We start from the raw sequence: 14,415 nt of genomic DNA, 5'->3' as shown, positions 1-14,415 counted from the left end.
TCCTGTGTTCTGTTGGGTCTTAGAAGAGTGAAGTATGTATTCAGGCATCTTCTTCCATGTGAGTAATGTTAGACTTAGGTGCAAAAGGAACACATTTACTTCTCTTGAGAGGCAAGCTCCTACTGTCCAGGTGTGTCCACAGGGCATGGCTGGCAGGCAGAGAAGGCCTTGCCTCGTCCACTGGGACTGACCCCTACATGTAGCAGAGCAAGGAGGGCACAGAGGGAACACGGGCAGCTCTGGGTTGTAGCTTTTAGTCGGACACTTCTGTTTCTTATCTTAAAAACCAGCATGGACAGAAAGGTATCCTTCTGGAAAGGCCTGGAAGGAGTGTCGGGTAGACTCTGGCTGTACCCTTGCTTGGTGTTATGTGAGTGCAGCTGCTCCCGGGCCCCTTCTCTGCCCCCTGCCATGGCTGCTCTGCTGAGGATACTGCCTCTGTCTCTCCCACTTGGTTGAATTTGTCTGTATGTGACTAGATGGACCAGGTGCACTTACCTGTGCACCAGGTAAGTGTGGCAGTGGGTAGGCAGAAGACAGCAGCCGGTGGCCCGATTTTTATTCAGCACCGTGTGAAAAGTGCACAGAATTCACAGAGGAAGAGGAGAAAGCCCGTGTTTACCCACGTGGGACAACGGCCCACAGTGGAAGCAGCAGCCTTAGGGTCAGATCACTGACACACTGCCTGGCCATGTGGAGACAGAAGTTCTGTGGGCGCTCAGGGAACTGGAGGTGGTTGGAAACTTTAGGGATTGGGTCAGGAGCTGATGCAGTCTCTCCTCACCCCCTGCCCCATCTTCATGCTGTTTTCCTTGCTCATCCCCTCTACATATCCCACCGCCAGCACTGAGCAGCAGAGCACCCCCCCTGTTGAGACAGCTCATGGTGGTGGAGCCCACCACCACCCAGCCAGTGGGGCCACTCACCACATTGGCCCTTCATTTATGTTAGCTAGTTTTAAATCATTAAGCAGGAGTTCCAAGAGTGTGGTCCTGCCATCTGTCTTGTTCCTCTCTCCCCAGTGCTTTAAGAGTTGTTCCTGGCATGCGGTAAACACTTGTTTCGTGGGTGAGTGCATATACTGACGGTGCATGTTCATGGTAGAGAGCCCAGTAGTGTTCAGGGGGTGCCAGGTAATAGTGTGTTGTTCCACCTCCTGGGCCCCTCCTTTCCAGTTCAGTTTTTTGGAGGTAACTACTGTTTCTTAGGTATTTTTTCCAGAAATTTTCTATACATTTGCAATACTTGACTTTTTTTTATCCAAAACATAAATGAGATCTAACCATACATACTGTCCTATAACTTACTGGATTTTTAAAACAGTCTTATCTTGGCATCCTTCCATTTCAGTAGCTTGTTCTCTTTTGTAAAGTATAATACTGTACAGAAAAGGGAGAGTAAGTTAAATACATAACTTGGTGAATTATCACAAGTGAATGTGGCTCTTAATCAGCAGAGATCAAGAATCAGAACATTCTCAGCATCATGGCCAAGCCCTACCTTGTGAAAAAAAAAAGTGCATGTTTGAAAACAGGTTCCTGTTTCTGATTTCTGGGTGTTCCCTGTGAGCCCGTCACAGCCTGCGTGTCTGTATCCACGGCCTCCTCCCCTCTTTGTGCGTCCTGTCTTCAGCCTCGCTGCTGTCCCCGTCTCTTCAGACTCCCCCTGACCTTTCCAGTGTAGCTGGAAGCCATGTCCTTTGTTGCAGCCTGTCCTCAGCTCCCTGGTGGGAGGGGGCGAGCAGAGCAGTGGTCTGTGTCCCTCTACCAGGCTGAGCCCTGGAGCCATCATGCATGGCTCTGTGTCCTTGGTAAGTTCCTAAGATGATACATGTGGAAGCAAATACCTGATTTCTTAGGGTGATCTTAAATTTCACAGAGTTAATGAGTCCATTTTTCCATGGAAAATGCTGAAGTTCTCTTACTTTTAAAATTTGTTTTCCTTGAAATAAGAGTCAGTTATTGAAACACAGTGTGATGTACGTTTTACCATAGACTAATAGGAGCAACCTTTTCTCGCCCACAGTGCTGCGAATTCCTGTCCATCCAGCCCCCGGGGAGCAGGGTCTTCAGGGTACAAAATGGGCCGTGTGATACCATCTGACCTCAATTTAATGGCCGACAACTCACAGCCAGAAAATGAGAAGGAAGCTTCAGGTGGAGACAGCCCAAAGGTAAATGTTTTATAGCCTCGAAACAGAACCCAGGGCCTGTTGGGGAGCCAGCTGTCCTCACTGCATTGCCTGCATGTCAAGGAACACCCCCCCAGGGCCTTTTGAGAAGTGCACGTCTGCACGGATGTTGGGTCATTGCTGAGCATGTTCTCAGTGCTGGGCACTAGAGATGCATTCTTTTGGTCATTCAGCACTGGGCCCTCCTTGGTGGCAGCTATGGGCCCAGGTGCTGAGAGCTTGAACCCTTGGTCCTCACAAGGTCACTGCCTGGTGTCCTAGGAGACCACTCTTGGGATTTAGTCCTCCTGTCCCAGATGGTGAAGGTTGCACACACACGTCTGAATGTACATGTGAACACATATGCACACAAACACACACTTTAGAGAGGACACATCAGTCCCCCTTTTGGATGGTAATTATTATTATTATTTTTAAAAATTTTATTTATTTATTTAATTTATTTGGCTGCATCGGGTCTTGATTGTGGCATGTGGGATCTTCGTTGTGGCACGCAGGATCTTTCATTGTGGCACGCAGGCTGTTCGTTGCGGTGCGCAGGCTTCTCTCTAGTTGTGGAGCACAGGCTGCAGAGCGTGCAGGCTCAATAGTTGCGGCATGCCTGGGCTCAGTAGTTGTGGTGCTTTGGCTCAGTAGTTGCAGCACACAGGCTTAGTTGCTCTGCAGCATGTGGGATCTTAGTTCCCTGACCAGGGATCAAACCCACATGCCCTGCATTGGAAGGCGGATTCTTAACCTCTGGACCACCAGGGAAGTCCCTGGATGGTAATTATTGATGGCCCACAATAGGACCCTGCCTATTTCTATTCTTTGACCCAGTAATACCCCTTCTAGGACTTCATTTAGGGGAAATGGACAAAAATCTCAAAACAAAAGTTCATATAAAACAGAAAATTGAAAGCAACCTAAATGCCCCTAACTGAGGGAAGAATGATTAAGTAAGGGGATATTATGTGGCATAGTTACTGATATGGACGTGCTCTTTATGTAATGCTACGTGAAAAAATAAAACCAGGCATAGTATTACTTTATGTATTTATAAAATGTGGTATATTCGTGTCATAGGACACGTCATAGCCATGGGAATGGATAAGCTGTGGCCGTGCACTGTCTCTCCACAGCAGCCAGGAGCCTCTTGCACAGGGTGCTGGGCAGGGGCAGACACAGAGGGGCACCCTCTGTTGGATTCCATTTTTGTCCGTAGCCCATTTGCCTGTTTAAAACCAGGCAAAACTAAACTGTTTCAAGATGCATTCTTAGATGGTAAAACTTAAGTCACAGTGAGGTTATGATTAGTATAAAATGTCAGGAGTAGTGGTGGCCTCTCTGGGAGGCAGCGGGGGATGAGGAAGCTACTGAGACGGGGGCTGTGTTCTCTCTTGACCTAGTGTTGGTTGTACTGTTGTTCACTTTACAAAAATTTGTTTTTACCTGATATGGATGTATTATGGGCTTTCCTGTCCGTGTTATGTTTTTCAATATAAAAAAGCTTTTTAAAAAAATTGAAATGTATAGAAGAAAGATAACAAGGAAACACAGCAGCATAGGCACAGTGAGGAAGGCTTTGTACTCTCACCTGGTGTGGACTCCAGCTCAGCCATTCCACTGTCCCTTTCCTGTAACTCAGCGTGAGCTCACTCAGGGGACAGACAGGGCAGAGCCTGGCCCAAGTGCTCAGGAAATATCAGCTATTTAAAAGTGGGTGCTGCGGACTTCCCTGGTGGCTCAGTGGTTAAGAATCAGCCTGCTAGTGCAGGGGACACGGGTTTGAGCCCTGGTCCGGGAAGATCCCACATGCCGCGGAGCAACTAAGCCCATGTGCCACAACTACTGAGCCTGCCCTCTAGAGCCCGCGAACCACAACTGCTGAGCCCGAGTGCCAGAACTACTGAAGCCCGCGCGCCTAGAGCCCGTGCTCCACAGCAAAAGGAAGCCACCGCAATGAGAGGCCCGCGCACTGCAACGAAGAGTAACCCCCACTCGCTGCAACTAGAGAGAGCCCGTGCACAGCAGCAAAGACCCAATGGAGCCATAAATAAATAAATGAATGAATGAGTGAATGAATGGATGGATGGGGTGCTAACAGACTTCCCTGGTGATCCTGTGGCTAAGACTCCCAATTCAGGGGGCCCAGCTTCGATCCCTGGTCAGGGGACTAGATCCCACATGAACTTAAAAGAGATCCCACATGCCGCAACTAATAAAAATCCTGCGTGACGCAGCTAAAGATCCCGCACGTCACAACGAAGATCCCACGGGCCACACCACATGCCACAATTAAGGCCTGGTGCAGCCAAATACATAAATATTTTAAAAAATAAAAAATGTAAATGAAAGTGGGGTGCTGGGATAACAGATGGCTCAGTCTTCCAGTGCAGAGCACATGCCCACGGCCAGCTGTCAGGACTAAAGTTAGCCTTTAGTGAAGGTGAAGCCTGCATTCCGTTCTTTGGCACTTCACTCTCCTTCCTCACCCATCCTACAGTCCTCTGCTTGTCTGCCTATTTGTATTTATCTCTAAACAATATCTAAATTGTTCATTTCTAAACCTCATATAAGGAGTATCATCTTGAATGCATTCTTTTGCAGCTTACTGTTTACATAGCGTTACGTTTTGTGGTTTCTCCGTTGATATGTGTATTTCCCAGTTCACAGCAGAGGTGCACCGTCTCCCCAGTGACTTTGTGCATGTGTATGGGGTTCTGAGTTGTCACAATGGCAAAGAGCCACTGGTGGCTTTGAGTGTGCTGGGACCAGGAATGCCAACATCCTGTGGTGTGCATGGCAGCCCTGCACACCTGAACGATGCCTGCCCAAGTGCCTTGGACCCCGGTGTGGGAACCCTGCGTCTGGCTTCTGGTGCTCTCCTCTGAGTGGGGTTTTCTTACAGGAGGAGCCTCTTGATGGACACTTGTTTCTGAGTGGTCCTCACTCTGGCGCTGGGGTGTTCAGCATTCTTGCCCCATCTCCTTGTGTGTATGAGGACCCCCACAGGGGCCTGAGAGAGGGTGGCTCACTCCACCCTTTGCCACCACTGTCCTGGCCCAGCTCTTCACTCGGCTGCTAGAGCCACGTGATGGGCCTCTGGCGTGGTTTAGTGTGCATGCTGTGGACCCTGCTGAGGGGAGGCAGCTTTTCTCATTTTCTTATTCTTTCCGTTTCTGCCATTTGGACTTTTTCCTTATGTGGTTTTAACGTTCTTTTTTATGCTGCTGTACATGCATCCATTTGCTTCCTCCCAATTTTCCAAATGCTTTCCCATCATATTATATTACTTTTTTTTCTTCCCCCTGCCATGTGGCTTATGGGATTTTAGTTCCCTGACCACAGATCAAACCTGGGCCTTCAGCAGTGAGAGTGCAGTGTCTTAACCACTGGACTGCCAGGGAGTTCCCCCATCATATTAGATTACTTTTATAGGAAGGAAAACCAAGCATTATCATAGGAATGCTCAAAAATGTCAAGAATCTTGAATTTTAGTAAATTTAGTAAAAATTTTGATAATTTCAGTACTTTTTTTTTTTTAACTTAAACACAGGATGATTCAAAGCCACCTTATTCCTATGCACAATTAATCGTACAAGCAATTACGATGGCTCCTGATAAACAACTCACCCTAAATGGAATTTATACGCACATCACGAAAAACTATCCCTACTACAGGACTGCGGACAAGGGCTGGCAGGTAAATCCATTTCAGTTGTTATTAAATGTTTCTGTTACATGTCTGGTAGATGCTGGTTGGCAAATGAGAAGAGAATTGAGCTGCTATGTATGTAGCTGGGGCACAGGTAGAATGAGATGAGTGAGGGCCTCTTGTGCCGAGAAAGGAAGAGGCCTGCTGTTGCCACGCTCTCTCTGACCTCCTTAGCGCAGAGTGGGAGGAATAGTGGTTCTAGAAGAAATCTCAGCACTGTTTCTTACTGTTATGGTCTCCATGGATGGGAAAGGTGTGGATCGTTTGAGATGTTTCTCTTGGACCAGTGCAGTTCATGTGTCTAAAGTGAGGGAGAGTTAAAAATCCTGTCCATCCATTTACTTTGGCATTCTTCTGTCTTCCTTAGCTATACGTCTGCTGACAAATGTAGCTTTTTGAAGTTTGCACAGAGATGGTTTTCAAACTGTTTTACTGAGGAACCCTTTCTTCAAAAGATACCTCCTCCAGTTGGCCAGTGTACAGAGCAGATGAACACAGCGCTGCCCTGTTTCAGTTGTCTACCTGGACTTCCAGCCTATTCCTAGGCTGTCTGTGAATCCAGGCCTCCTCAGAGGACACTTTGAAATTGGTGCATAGTATTTCCATTGTTTGGCTTTTTAATTTAGTTTAATTTTTAAACCTCTACATTGTGTATGTTTTCCCTTGTTCTGCGTGTCTGTGTTATGTGTGGCCATTTACCAGGTGTTTAGCAGGACCTCACTAATTCAGACAGTATGGGAAAGGGTAAGTTTGAAGTATGGAATAGTAAAAGCATCACAAAAGAGAGAAGAAACATACATTTACATATTCTGAATTTATTAAGTAACCAGGAGTGGCTACAGAATTCCTTTGAGGCTTAATGAGTAAACGATCCTTTGAAAAATGCATCTGTTGAACCATAACCATAATCAAGTGACGTGGGCGGGGTAGGGGGTAAGCCACTCTGTTTAACGGAAGGTAAAACCTTTTTTCTTCTACCTGCAGATGTATAAACATGTTGTAATAAAAAAGTGTTCCAGCCAAATCCTGACTGTTTCCTCTGTAAGGGGTCTTTAGTCGTGTAAAGACTAAAGGTACAAAATGAGACCTAGCCTGTCCTCCTGGCCTGGAGCATCTGTGCCCTGCCCGCCTTCCTGTTCACAGCAAGGTGGCATTTCTCAGTTGGCCGTGAGGGAAACAGTGGCTCGGGAGAACCCTTCCGTATCCAGCTACCTGGCAGTTCTCTTAAGATGATGTACAATTAGGTCCCAGCAGTACTTAACCGTATTTTAATCTGTAACAGTGAGCTTGTGCTTCAAAGAAAATGAAAAACAAAAGAAGTGGAAGCAGACGACAGTCTATATCCATGTCTATGTCACACAGCTCCCTGGGCACAGGCAGGTGAGATCTGTCACACAGTCCTGTCCAGGAGCTGTGTGTAGAATTCTGATGATTTGAAATGCCAGTGAGTTGGGTTGTAATGGGAGTGAGTGTTTCTGAAAAGCCTGGCCAGACTTTCAGTGGTGTGTTTCCCTTCTGGTCGTATTTCCCTGTGCTTTGTAGCATCCATTTACGAGAGAACTGATTCCGTGCATCACAGGGTTTTCTTGCTAAAGAAGGCTGAAGGCTGAAGGGCGACCTCCTCCTGGCCTCGGGGTCCTGGGGAGTGAGTCAGGAGGGGCCGTGATCACAGAGAGGCGAGGCCTGCAGAGGTGACCCCTGAGTACTCTGATTGCTGCTGGCTCCTGAAGTGACTTCACAGCCCACTTAGAACTGAGAGTTATAAACACCCTCTTTACTGAACTGTCATTAACGCTTGTTTTTATTGAAACATCTTCTTTTCTGTCCAGATAAAGGTTCGTAAGGGTGACTGCGCCTCTTGCCTGTGTAAGGCTGTTCCTGGGACATTTCACACCTCCTGCTCCAGCTATTTTAGCGAGAAAGGGCTCTCTTGCTCCAGCCCTCCTTTAATTCATGGATATGCACTCAAATTCCTGTCCTCAGCAGTCCTTGCTCTCCCCAGCATGCCCGCATGTGTCCTTTTCTGTCACGGGACTCTCTGAGCTGCCCATCCTCAGGGACTGCACTTACAGACTCTACACGGAAGGCTCATTCCTAGTCCCTCTCTCCTGGCTGAAAACAAAAAGCCTTCTATTTTGCAACCTGGTTTCATAAAAGACCCATATCCTTTTTCTTTTGAGAAAAAACCCACAAATAACTGTCAACCAAAACAGCCCATTTTTCAAGTGTGGATTTGCAGACTGCATCCTGCCCTCCCCAGTGGGGCAGGGGAGATGGCAGCGCCATGCTTCTCGGAGCTCAGGTCCCGGTGATTGAGCCCCTTGCTCTGCCTCAGTTCCTAAGATGACGCCTGTGGACACTTCCCACCATGCCAATTCTGAGCACTTAATGGAAATCCATGGCTCCTTTCAGACTGACTTTTGGTATTTTGCAGTCTACCCATGCCAAAAGCTTTTTGATTAATCCAGAGCAAATCTGAGTATAAAGCAAGGTGGTCTGAGTAACACTAGCTGGAAAGATGGCATCTCTTTTGGTTGCATACTTATGCCAAAATGTTTTACTTTGTTATGACTTATAATTTTACCCTGCTCAGAATTGAGGTATTTGTTGTGACTGAAAAGTTTGAGAATTCTGGAGCTCTTGGCCTCTGAAAGGACCAGAGCTGGTTTCTGAAAGTAGAGGGAGTGACTTGTGCTCACCCACACCCTGCACACTGGACTCTCCTCTGGAAGGTCCTTCCCTTAAATTTCTTTACAAGTCCTACTATGCTGAATACACACTGGCAAATGCTCAGTGCTGAGTGGGACTAACAGACACAAACTGCCCATGAGAAGTGTAGGTTATGGGCAGGAAGGCTGGAGGCGCTCAGGGAGGACAGCACAGAGCAGGCACGAGTGATCAGCTCTGCGCCCTTCCCCTTTGTCAGCTGGGTTCTGGGAAGCAGCCCCTACTGGGGAGAATTTGGGGGAAAGAGAATGTGCACAGTATTGCAGATCCTTTTCTTTGTATTTAGTTTTAAATAATAACCTGCCTTCTCTCTGAATACTTTAAAATAATTTGAGTCACTGGAATTGAATCAGGGTGGTTTAAATGTATATAGCTTGGTTTGATCAAATTACAAAGGCCTTAATTACCTTAGAAATACAATTATTTATTCTATCTGTGTATACATTAAATATCTCTTATTACCTCTTCATGTTTTCTAGAGTCTTGTTGGCTGGAGAATCACAGGTGACCAGTAATTGGGCTCATTTGTCTGTGAGATTGTTGTCAGAGCGCAGAGGAAGTTAGACTCTCTTTTGATGGTGCAGACTGGGTTCTGTTACATTTTCAGAACAGAAAATAGCAACTCCCTGACCTAAGGACTTAACTGTACAGTTTGTCCGTGGTGTGAGGGTTAACGGAGCAGCTGTATTGCTGATCCTGGTCCTGACCTTTGTCAGTGGGTAGAAATCCTAGTGCCCAGTCCCCTGAAGTAGCACTTCCTGCCTCCAGAGTCCCACTGTGCTGACCTCCCTTTCTCCTCCTAACAACATGCATGTGAACCTACTTCACCTAAGTCAGTGCAGTTCCAGCCTTCACTTGAGGCTCGGCACCTCCCTTGTCAAGTGTCACCTAGCACTGTGGCTTAGTGGTCACTTCTGAGCTCCCATCTGGGTGCCGGCCTCCCACGGTGCAGTCAGGAACTCAGGACCCTCACCCACAGTTCACAGTGAGAGTGTCCTCCAGTGTCATGATCTGGGCTGGCTTTTCTCAGTGTTTTTTCTTAGAATCTGCCTTCTACTCCACACCCGAAAGGTCTGAATGCAGATGGGGAAGGATTGCCTGCTCTGGCTTGATGGGGGCACCAATAACAGATTCGATTTTCTGGAGGGATTGGTAGGTGTTGGTTGGTTATCAGGCAAACCCTATGATAAAACGTCATAGCAAGTATCTGTGGTTATGCATATATTCTAAATCTAATATACTACATCTGCTTCTAAACAGTCTCACAAATCACAGACATAGCTTAGCCTGTCGCTTCATGTTGCCAATGAGGTGCCTGACATCCACGGGCACTGGTGGTTCGTCATGGCCTGTGACTGGTCTGGTTCTTGAATAGTCCCTTAGATTGGCGGTAAAGTAGTATTTGACATGTTTTGATTTCTGAGCCACCTCTGGGAATTCAGAATTTCAGGTCGTGACTAGCAGTTCTATTAGAAAGTTAGTTAGAGAACTTAGAAATGATTTTTGGATAGCCAGAATTTTAGTTTGGGTTGAAACTTTATTAATTTTAAATTTAAGCATTAATGTAAATGCCGAAAGGATCTGAATGCAGGACTTCCATCCAGCTTTTCCTGACCTTTCGTAGGTCTCAGATTTCGGTGCATCAGGGAGCTGTCCTCAAATCACGTGTAAACTGTGAGCTGAGCTTTTTGTAATAGAAAGAAGAATGGACTTAGGAATTGAGAAAAATTTTCTCAATGTGCCTCACAATATTATTTTGAGAATCAAAGTATATAGTTCTTTTACGGGCAGATGGTGTCAATAATATTTCTAAACTTTGGCTCATTTTTTCTCCTTTGCTGGTTTGCCAAATACTTTATGCTGGATTAATTCATTTTAAAGGCTGTGACAGTTTCTATAAGCTAATTTTGTGCTCAAAAAGGTATTTTAAAGGAATAGTGGATCTCAGCGCTGTCCTTCTCCAAACAGGGAGAGGTCACAGTGATAGCCCTTGATTTCCTACCTGGTAAAAAGGTGGAAGTTGACGTTTTTCCTGTTGGAAATAGCCTCTTTCTGTGTGGTGTAGATTTCTCACCCCTTCCCCATTCCCCAGTTCCCTTCCTTGCCTCCTGGTGCCCATCCTGCCATGCTGTTCACAGTGCCCTGTGTCCTTGTGTCTTTTCCTCTGTAGAAGCCACGTCGCAGCCTCTGAGTAGTCACCCCCGCAGCTCCTCCTTCACTTTGGGGAGGGCCGGTTCCTTCCAGCACAGAGCTGCAGGACCTTTGCAGGGCACTAAAACTGGGGCACATTTTTATTTCTCAGCAAAGAAATATATGAATTCTACGTATTTTTTTATGTTTCATAGAATTCAATTCGCCACAATCTCTCTCTGAATCGTTATTTCATCAAAGTACCACGTTCCCAGGAAGAACCAGGCAAAGGCTCATTCTGGAGGATAGACCCTGCCTCTGAAAGCAAATTAATAGAGCAGGCTTTTAGGAAAAGACGGCCTAGGGGCGTGCCTTGCTTTAGAACCCCTCTGGGACCGCTCTCGTCTAGGTAAGGAAAAAAGACAAACAAAAAGACCTCATTTAATGGTCAGTAAATTTACCTTTGACGTATTGGTAAATTTTCCTTTTGAAAATGAAGGAATTACCAAATGCATTATGATTAAATGTTGGGTTGGGGATTTGGAAAAAAAAAAAAATGTTGGATGCCACCCATGTATTTTTGTTTCTAGTGGTCTGAAACAATTCAGATTATAAAGTTTTACTTAAATTTCATTCCTACGTAACACTGTTGCTTCGTTGAATGCATATTGTCAATATGATGAGTCGGCAATATCACGATGCCACGTTGATGAATCATGTTTTTTCCTTTTTCTTGGATGTGAAAAGCTCTTTAAAGCTACATCTTAGCTGCTTAAACTCAAGATTGGTTTATACGGTGTTAATTGCCTGATTTTAAAATCCATATTTTTAGCTCCATTAGTAGATTTCTGTTTTTAAACAAAAAAAAGAAATGACTGTAATGTTAAGTCTTGAGCCCCAGCCGGCTCGTACGCTGCTGGCTCCTGCTGCCTGGCTGTGGATGGGAGCTGCTTAGGGAAGCAACCAGTCCCGCCCCATGCTGTGCGGCCTGTGCTGGGTGTGGAGCAGCGGCGCCCTGCATACAGTGGCTCTGTCACAGCCATGCCAGCCTCGCTAAGTGTCCATCTCAGGTCACAGGCATCACACCTAAAGTAAGACTTAAGGAACTGTAGTTGGTTGGCAGAAGACAAATGACACCTTTGTTTTTGCAAAATACGCCTATTAAAACAAGGCAGCTTTATGAGTGCTTTACCTGTAAAAATCCACTGTCTTCTTTTTGGTCATACAGAAGTGCCCCAGCCTCCCCCAATCATGCTGGAGTGCTGTCTGCTCACTCCAGTGGCGCCCAGACCCCTGAGAGCCTGTCGAGGGAAGGTTCACCAGCCCCTCTGGAGCCCGAGCCTGGTGCCTCACAGCCCAAACTCGCTGTCATCCAGGAGGCACGGTTTGCCCAGAGTGCACCAGGTGAGATGTGCAGAGGGCAAGTGTGGTGGGAGAGGGGTGGGTCAGATGAGCATGTGAGCCAGTCTCATCAGAGAAGAAATAGCAAGAGGCCTTGGATCCTTTGCACCTTGTGCCTGATACTTTCTGCATAGTACCTGAATGTTATTTTATAGGCTCTGAAAAATTAATTGCACTGTGTTAAAAAAAAAAAAGTCAACTTTTATGACTCTGTGTGTAGGTGCCTGAAAAATTTTAGAATTAACCCGTTTCTTAGTTGCTTCATCATTCAAAAATCTATGAGAAAGATTCCCCTCGTAAAGAAATAGCATAAATTAGACAAAGTAGACATTAGCAGCAAAAAAAATGTCTATTTAATGAATAGGTGAGCATTTCTCAGTGTACTTATAAAAGTCGCAATGTAGAATAAAAATATGTGCCCTGGGGAATTAAAAAAAAAAAATAGTGTGAAAATGTGTCCAAAGTAATTCTGTTATGGTTCCTAGTTGGTTGGCAAAATGTGCATTTTGGTATATTGGAATTCCTGGCCGTGCTGGCAACACCCCCTGCCAGCCCCCATTCCTGTTGCTGGAGCCTAAACGCCCAAATCAGAAAGAACAGAGACTGGCAGAGGTGCTGGCTGCCAGCTCTGTCTCCACACTTCCTGCTCCTCTGCACCTATCATAAGATGGAGACTTTGATCTTGGGGAACATGGCCCCCTCCTTCAGGCTTCATTGGGCAGCTTCTTCCCATATCCTGTGTTGAGGTTTTCTTTTTCATGATGAGAGAACTGTGGGAAGAGGTGTTGTAAGAAATCTGAACAGGCACTTCCCTGGTGGTCCAGTGGTTAAGACTCCGTGCTTCCACTGCAGGGGGCCCGGGTTCGATCCCTGGTCAGGGAGTACTGCGTACCGCATGGTGCAGCCAAAAAAAAAAGAAAAGAAATGTGAACAAAGCAGAGATTACCCTTTTAACAGTTAGATATACATTAAATATCCCCATTAAATATGTCATTTCTTTCATCATGAATGACTTTATTATTACGAGGAGAAAGGGGCCATGTCCTGTTTTCTTAAATCAGTCTGCATGTTGCTAGTGAGGGGTCGTAGTTAGTTGGTTTGGGATGTATGAGCCTCACCTCCACTCCCGTCCTCGGTAGGCTCACCTCTGTCTAGTCAGCCCGTCTTAATCGCCGTGCAGCGACCACTGCCACCGACGATCAAGCCTGTTACCTACACTGTCGCCGCCCCTGTGACCACCTCGACCTCCCAGCAGCCCGTCGTGCAGACGGTTCATGTCGTCCACCAGATCCCAGCGGTGTCTGTCACCAGCGTGGCCGGACTGGCCCCGGCAAATACGTACACCGTCGCAGGACAGGCCGTGGTCACTCAGGCGGCCGTGCTGGCCCCCCCTAAGGCAGAGCCACAAGAGAATGGAGACCACAGAGAAGTAAAAGGTGAGCAGCGGAAGCAGTCACTTCGGGCAGCTTTTCAAGCTCTTAGAAACCCGCCAGCCTCATTCATCCTGACCCCCTTGCTAACATGTTATGTAATGTTGTGCTGGAGCAGGGCTGCTCGCCGCCTGGTTTGTTGTACTTCAAACTAGTGAGATTTCTGTAAGCTACCCAGTAATATTAGTTGGTGTCATTTTTTCTCTTTTCCTTTTCTTTGAATTTAGTGAAAGTAGAACCTATTCCTGCGATTAGCCATGCCACACTAGGTGCCGCTGGCCGGATCATTCAGACGTCACAGACCACCCCTGTCCAGACGGTCACCATAGTGCAGCAGGCACCTCTAGGTCAGCACCAGCTTCCAATAAAAACTGTAACACAAAACGGGACTCACGTGGTGCCAATCCCCGCCGCCGTCCACGGCCAGGTGAATAATGGTAAGCAGTGTCCTCCATGGGTTACTGGGTGCTAACAACTTGAGCAAAGGTCCTCTGCTGTCCTTTTATGGAGCGTGGTGTTCAAGGTTTTCATTCTGTTACAATTTTAATTTTTTTTGTCTGAGAAGTGTTTGCATTTGTAAACTATAGGAAACTGAATAGTGCTATAGGATACCAGGGAATTGGCTGTGGGAATTGGCTCCCATGTGATTCCCATTGGAGGAGCCATCTGAAGAGAGAAGCATTTCTAAATATAGTAAGTCCCCTACATATGAACAAGTTCCATTCCAAGAGCGCGTTCTTAAGTCCATTTTGCTCGTAAGTCCAACAAAGTTAGCCTAGGTACCCAACTAACACAATTGGCTGTATAGTACTGTACTGTTAATAGGTTTATAATAACTT

General features: G+C 46.4%; 1 protein-coding gene across 2 annotated transcripts in view; it reads left to right on the top strand.

The window, feature by feature from the left end:
* The window catches only part of FOXK2 (forkhead box K2), a 71,110-nt gene that overhangs the window by 43,017 nt on the left and 13,678 nt on the right, over window positions 1-14,415 (top strand). For both annotated transcript variants that reach the window (XM_073798357.1, XM_033847818.2), the window contains exons 3-8: window positions 2,026-2,173; window positions 5,730-5,876; window positions 10,961-11,154; window positions 11,974-12,149; window positions 13,286-13,582; window positions 13,804-14,013. In XM_073798357.1, the coding sequence (XP_073654458.1) occupies window positions 2,026-2,173; window positions 5,730-5,876; window positions 10,961-11,154; window positions 11,974-12,149; window positions 13,286-13,582; window positions 13,804-14,013 (1,172 nt within the window). The remainder of the gene's footprint in view (window positions 1-2,025; window positions 2,174-5,729; window positions 5,877-10,960; window positions 11,155-11,973; window positions 12,150-13,285; window positions 13,583-13,803; window positions 14,014-14,415) is intronic.

The sequence above is a fragment of the Tursiops truncatus genome, chromosome 20, assembly GCF_011762595.2.
Source record: "Tursiops truncatus isolate mTurTru1 chromosome 20, mTurTru1.mat.Y, whole genome shotgun sequence".
In the NCBI taxonomy this organism is placed as follows: domain Eukaryota; kingdom Metazoa; phylum Chordata; class Mammalia; order Artiodactyla; family Delphinidae; genus Tursiops; species Tursiops truncatus.
Note: the sequence above shows the minus strand (reverse complement) of the source record. Positions and strands in the feature narration are given on the sequence as shown.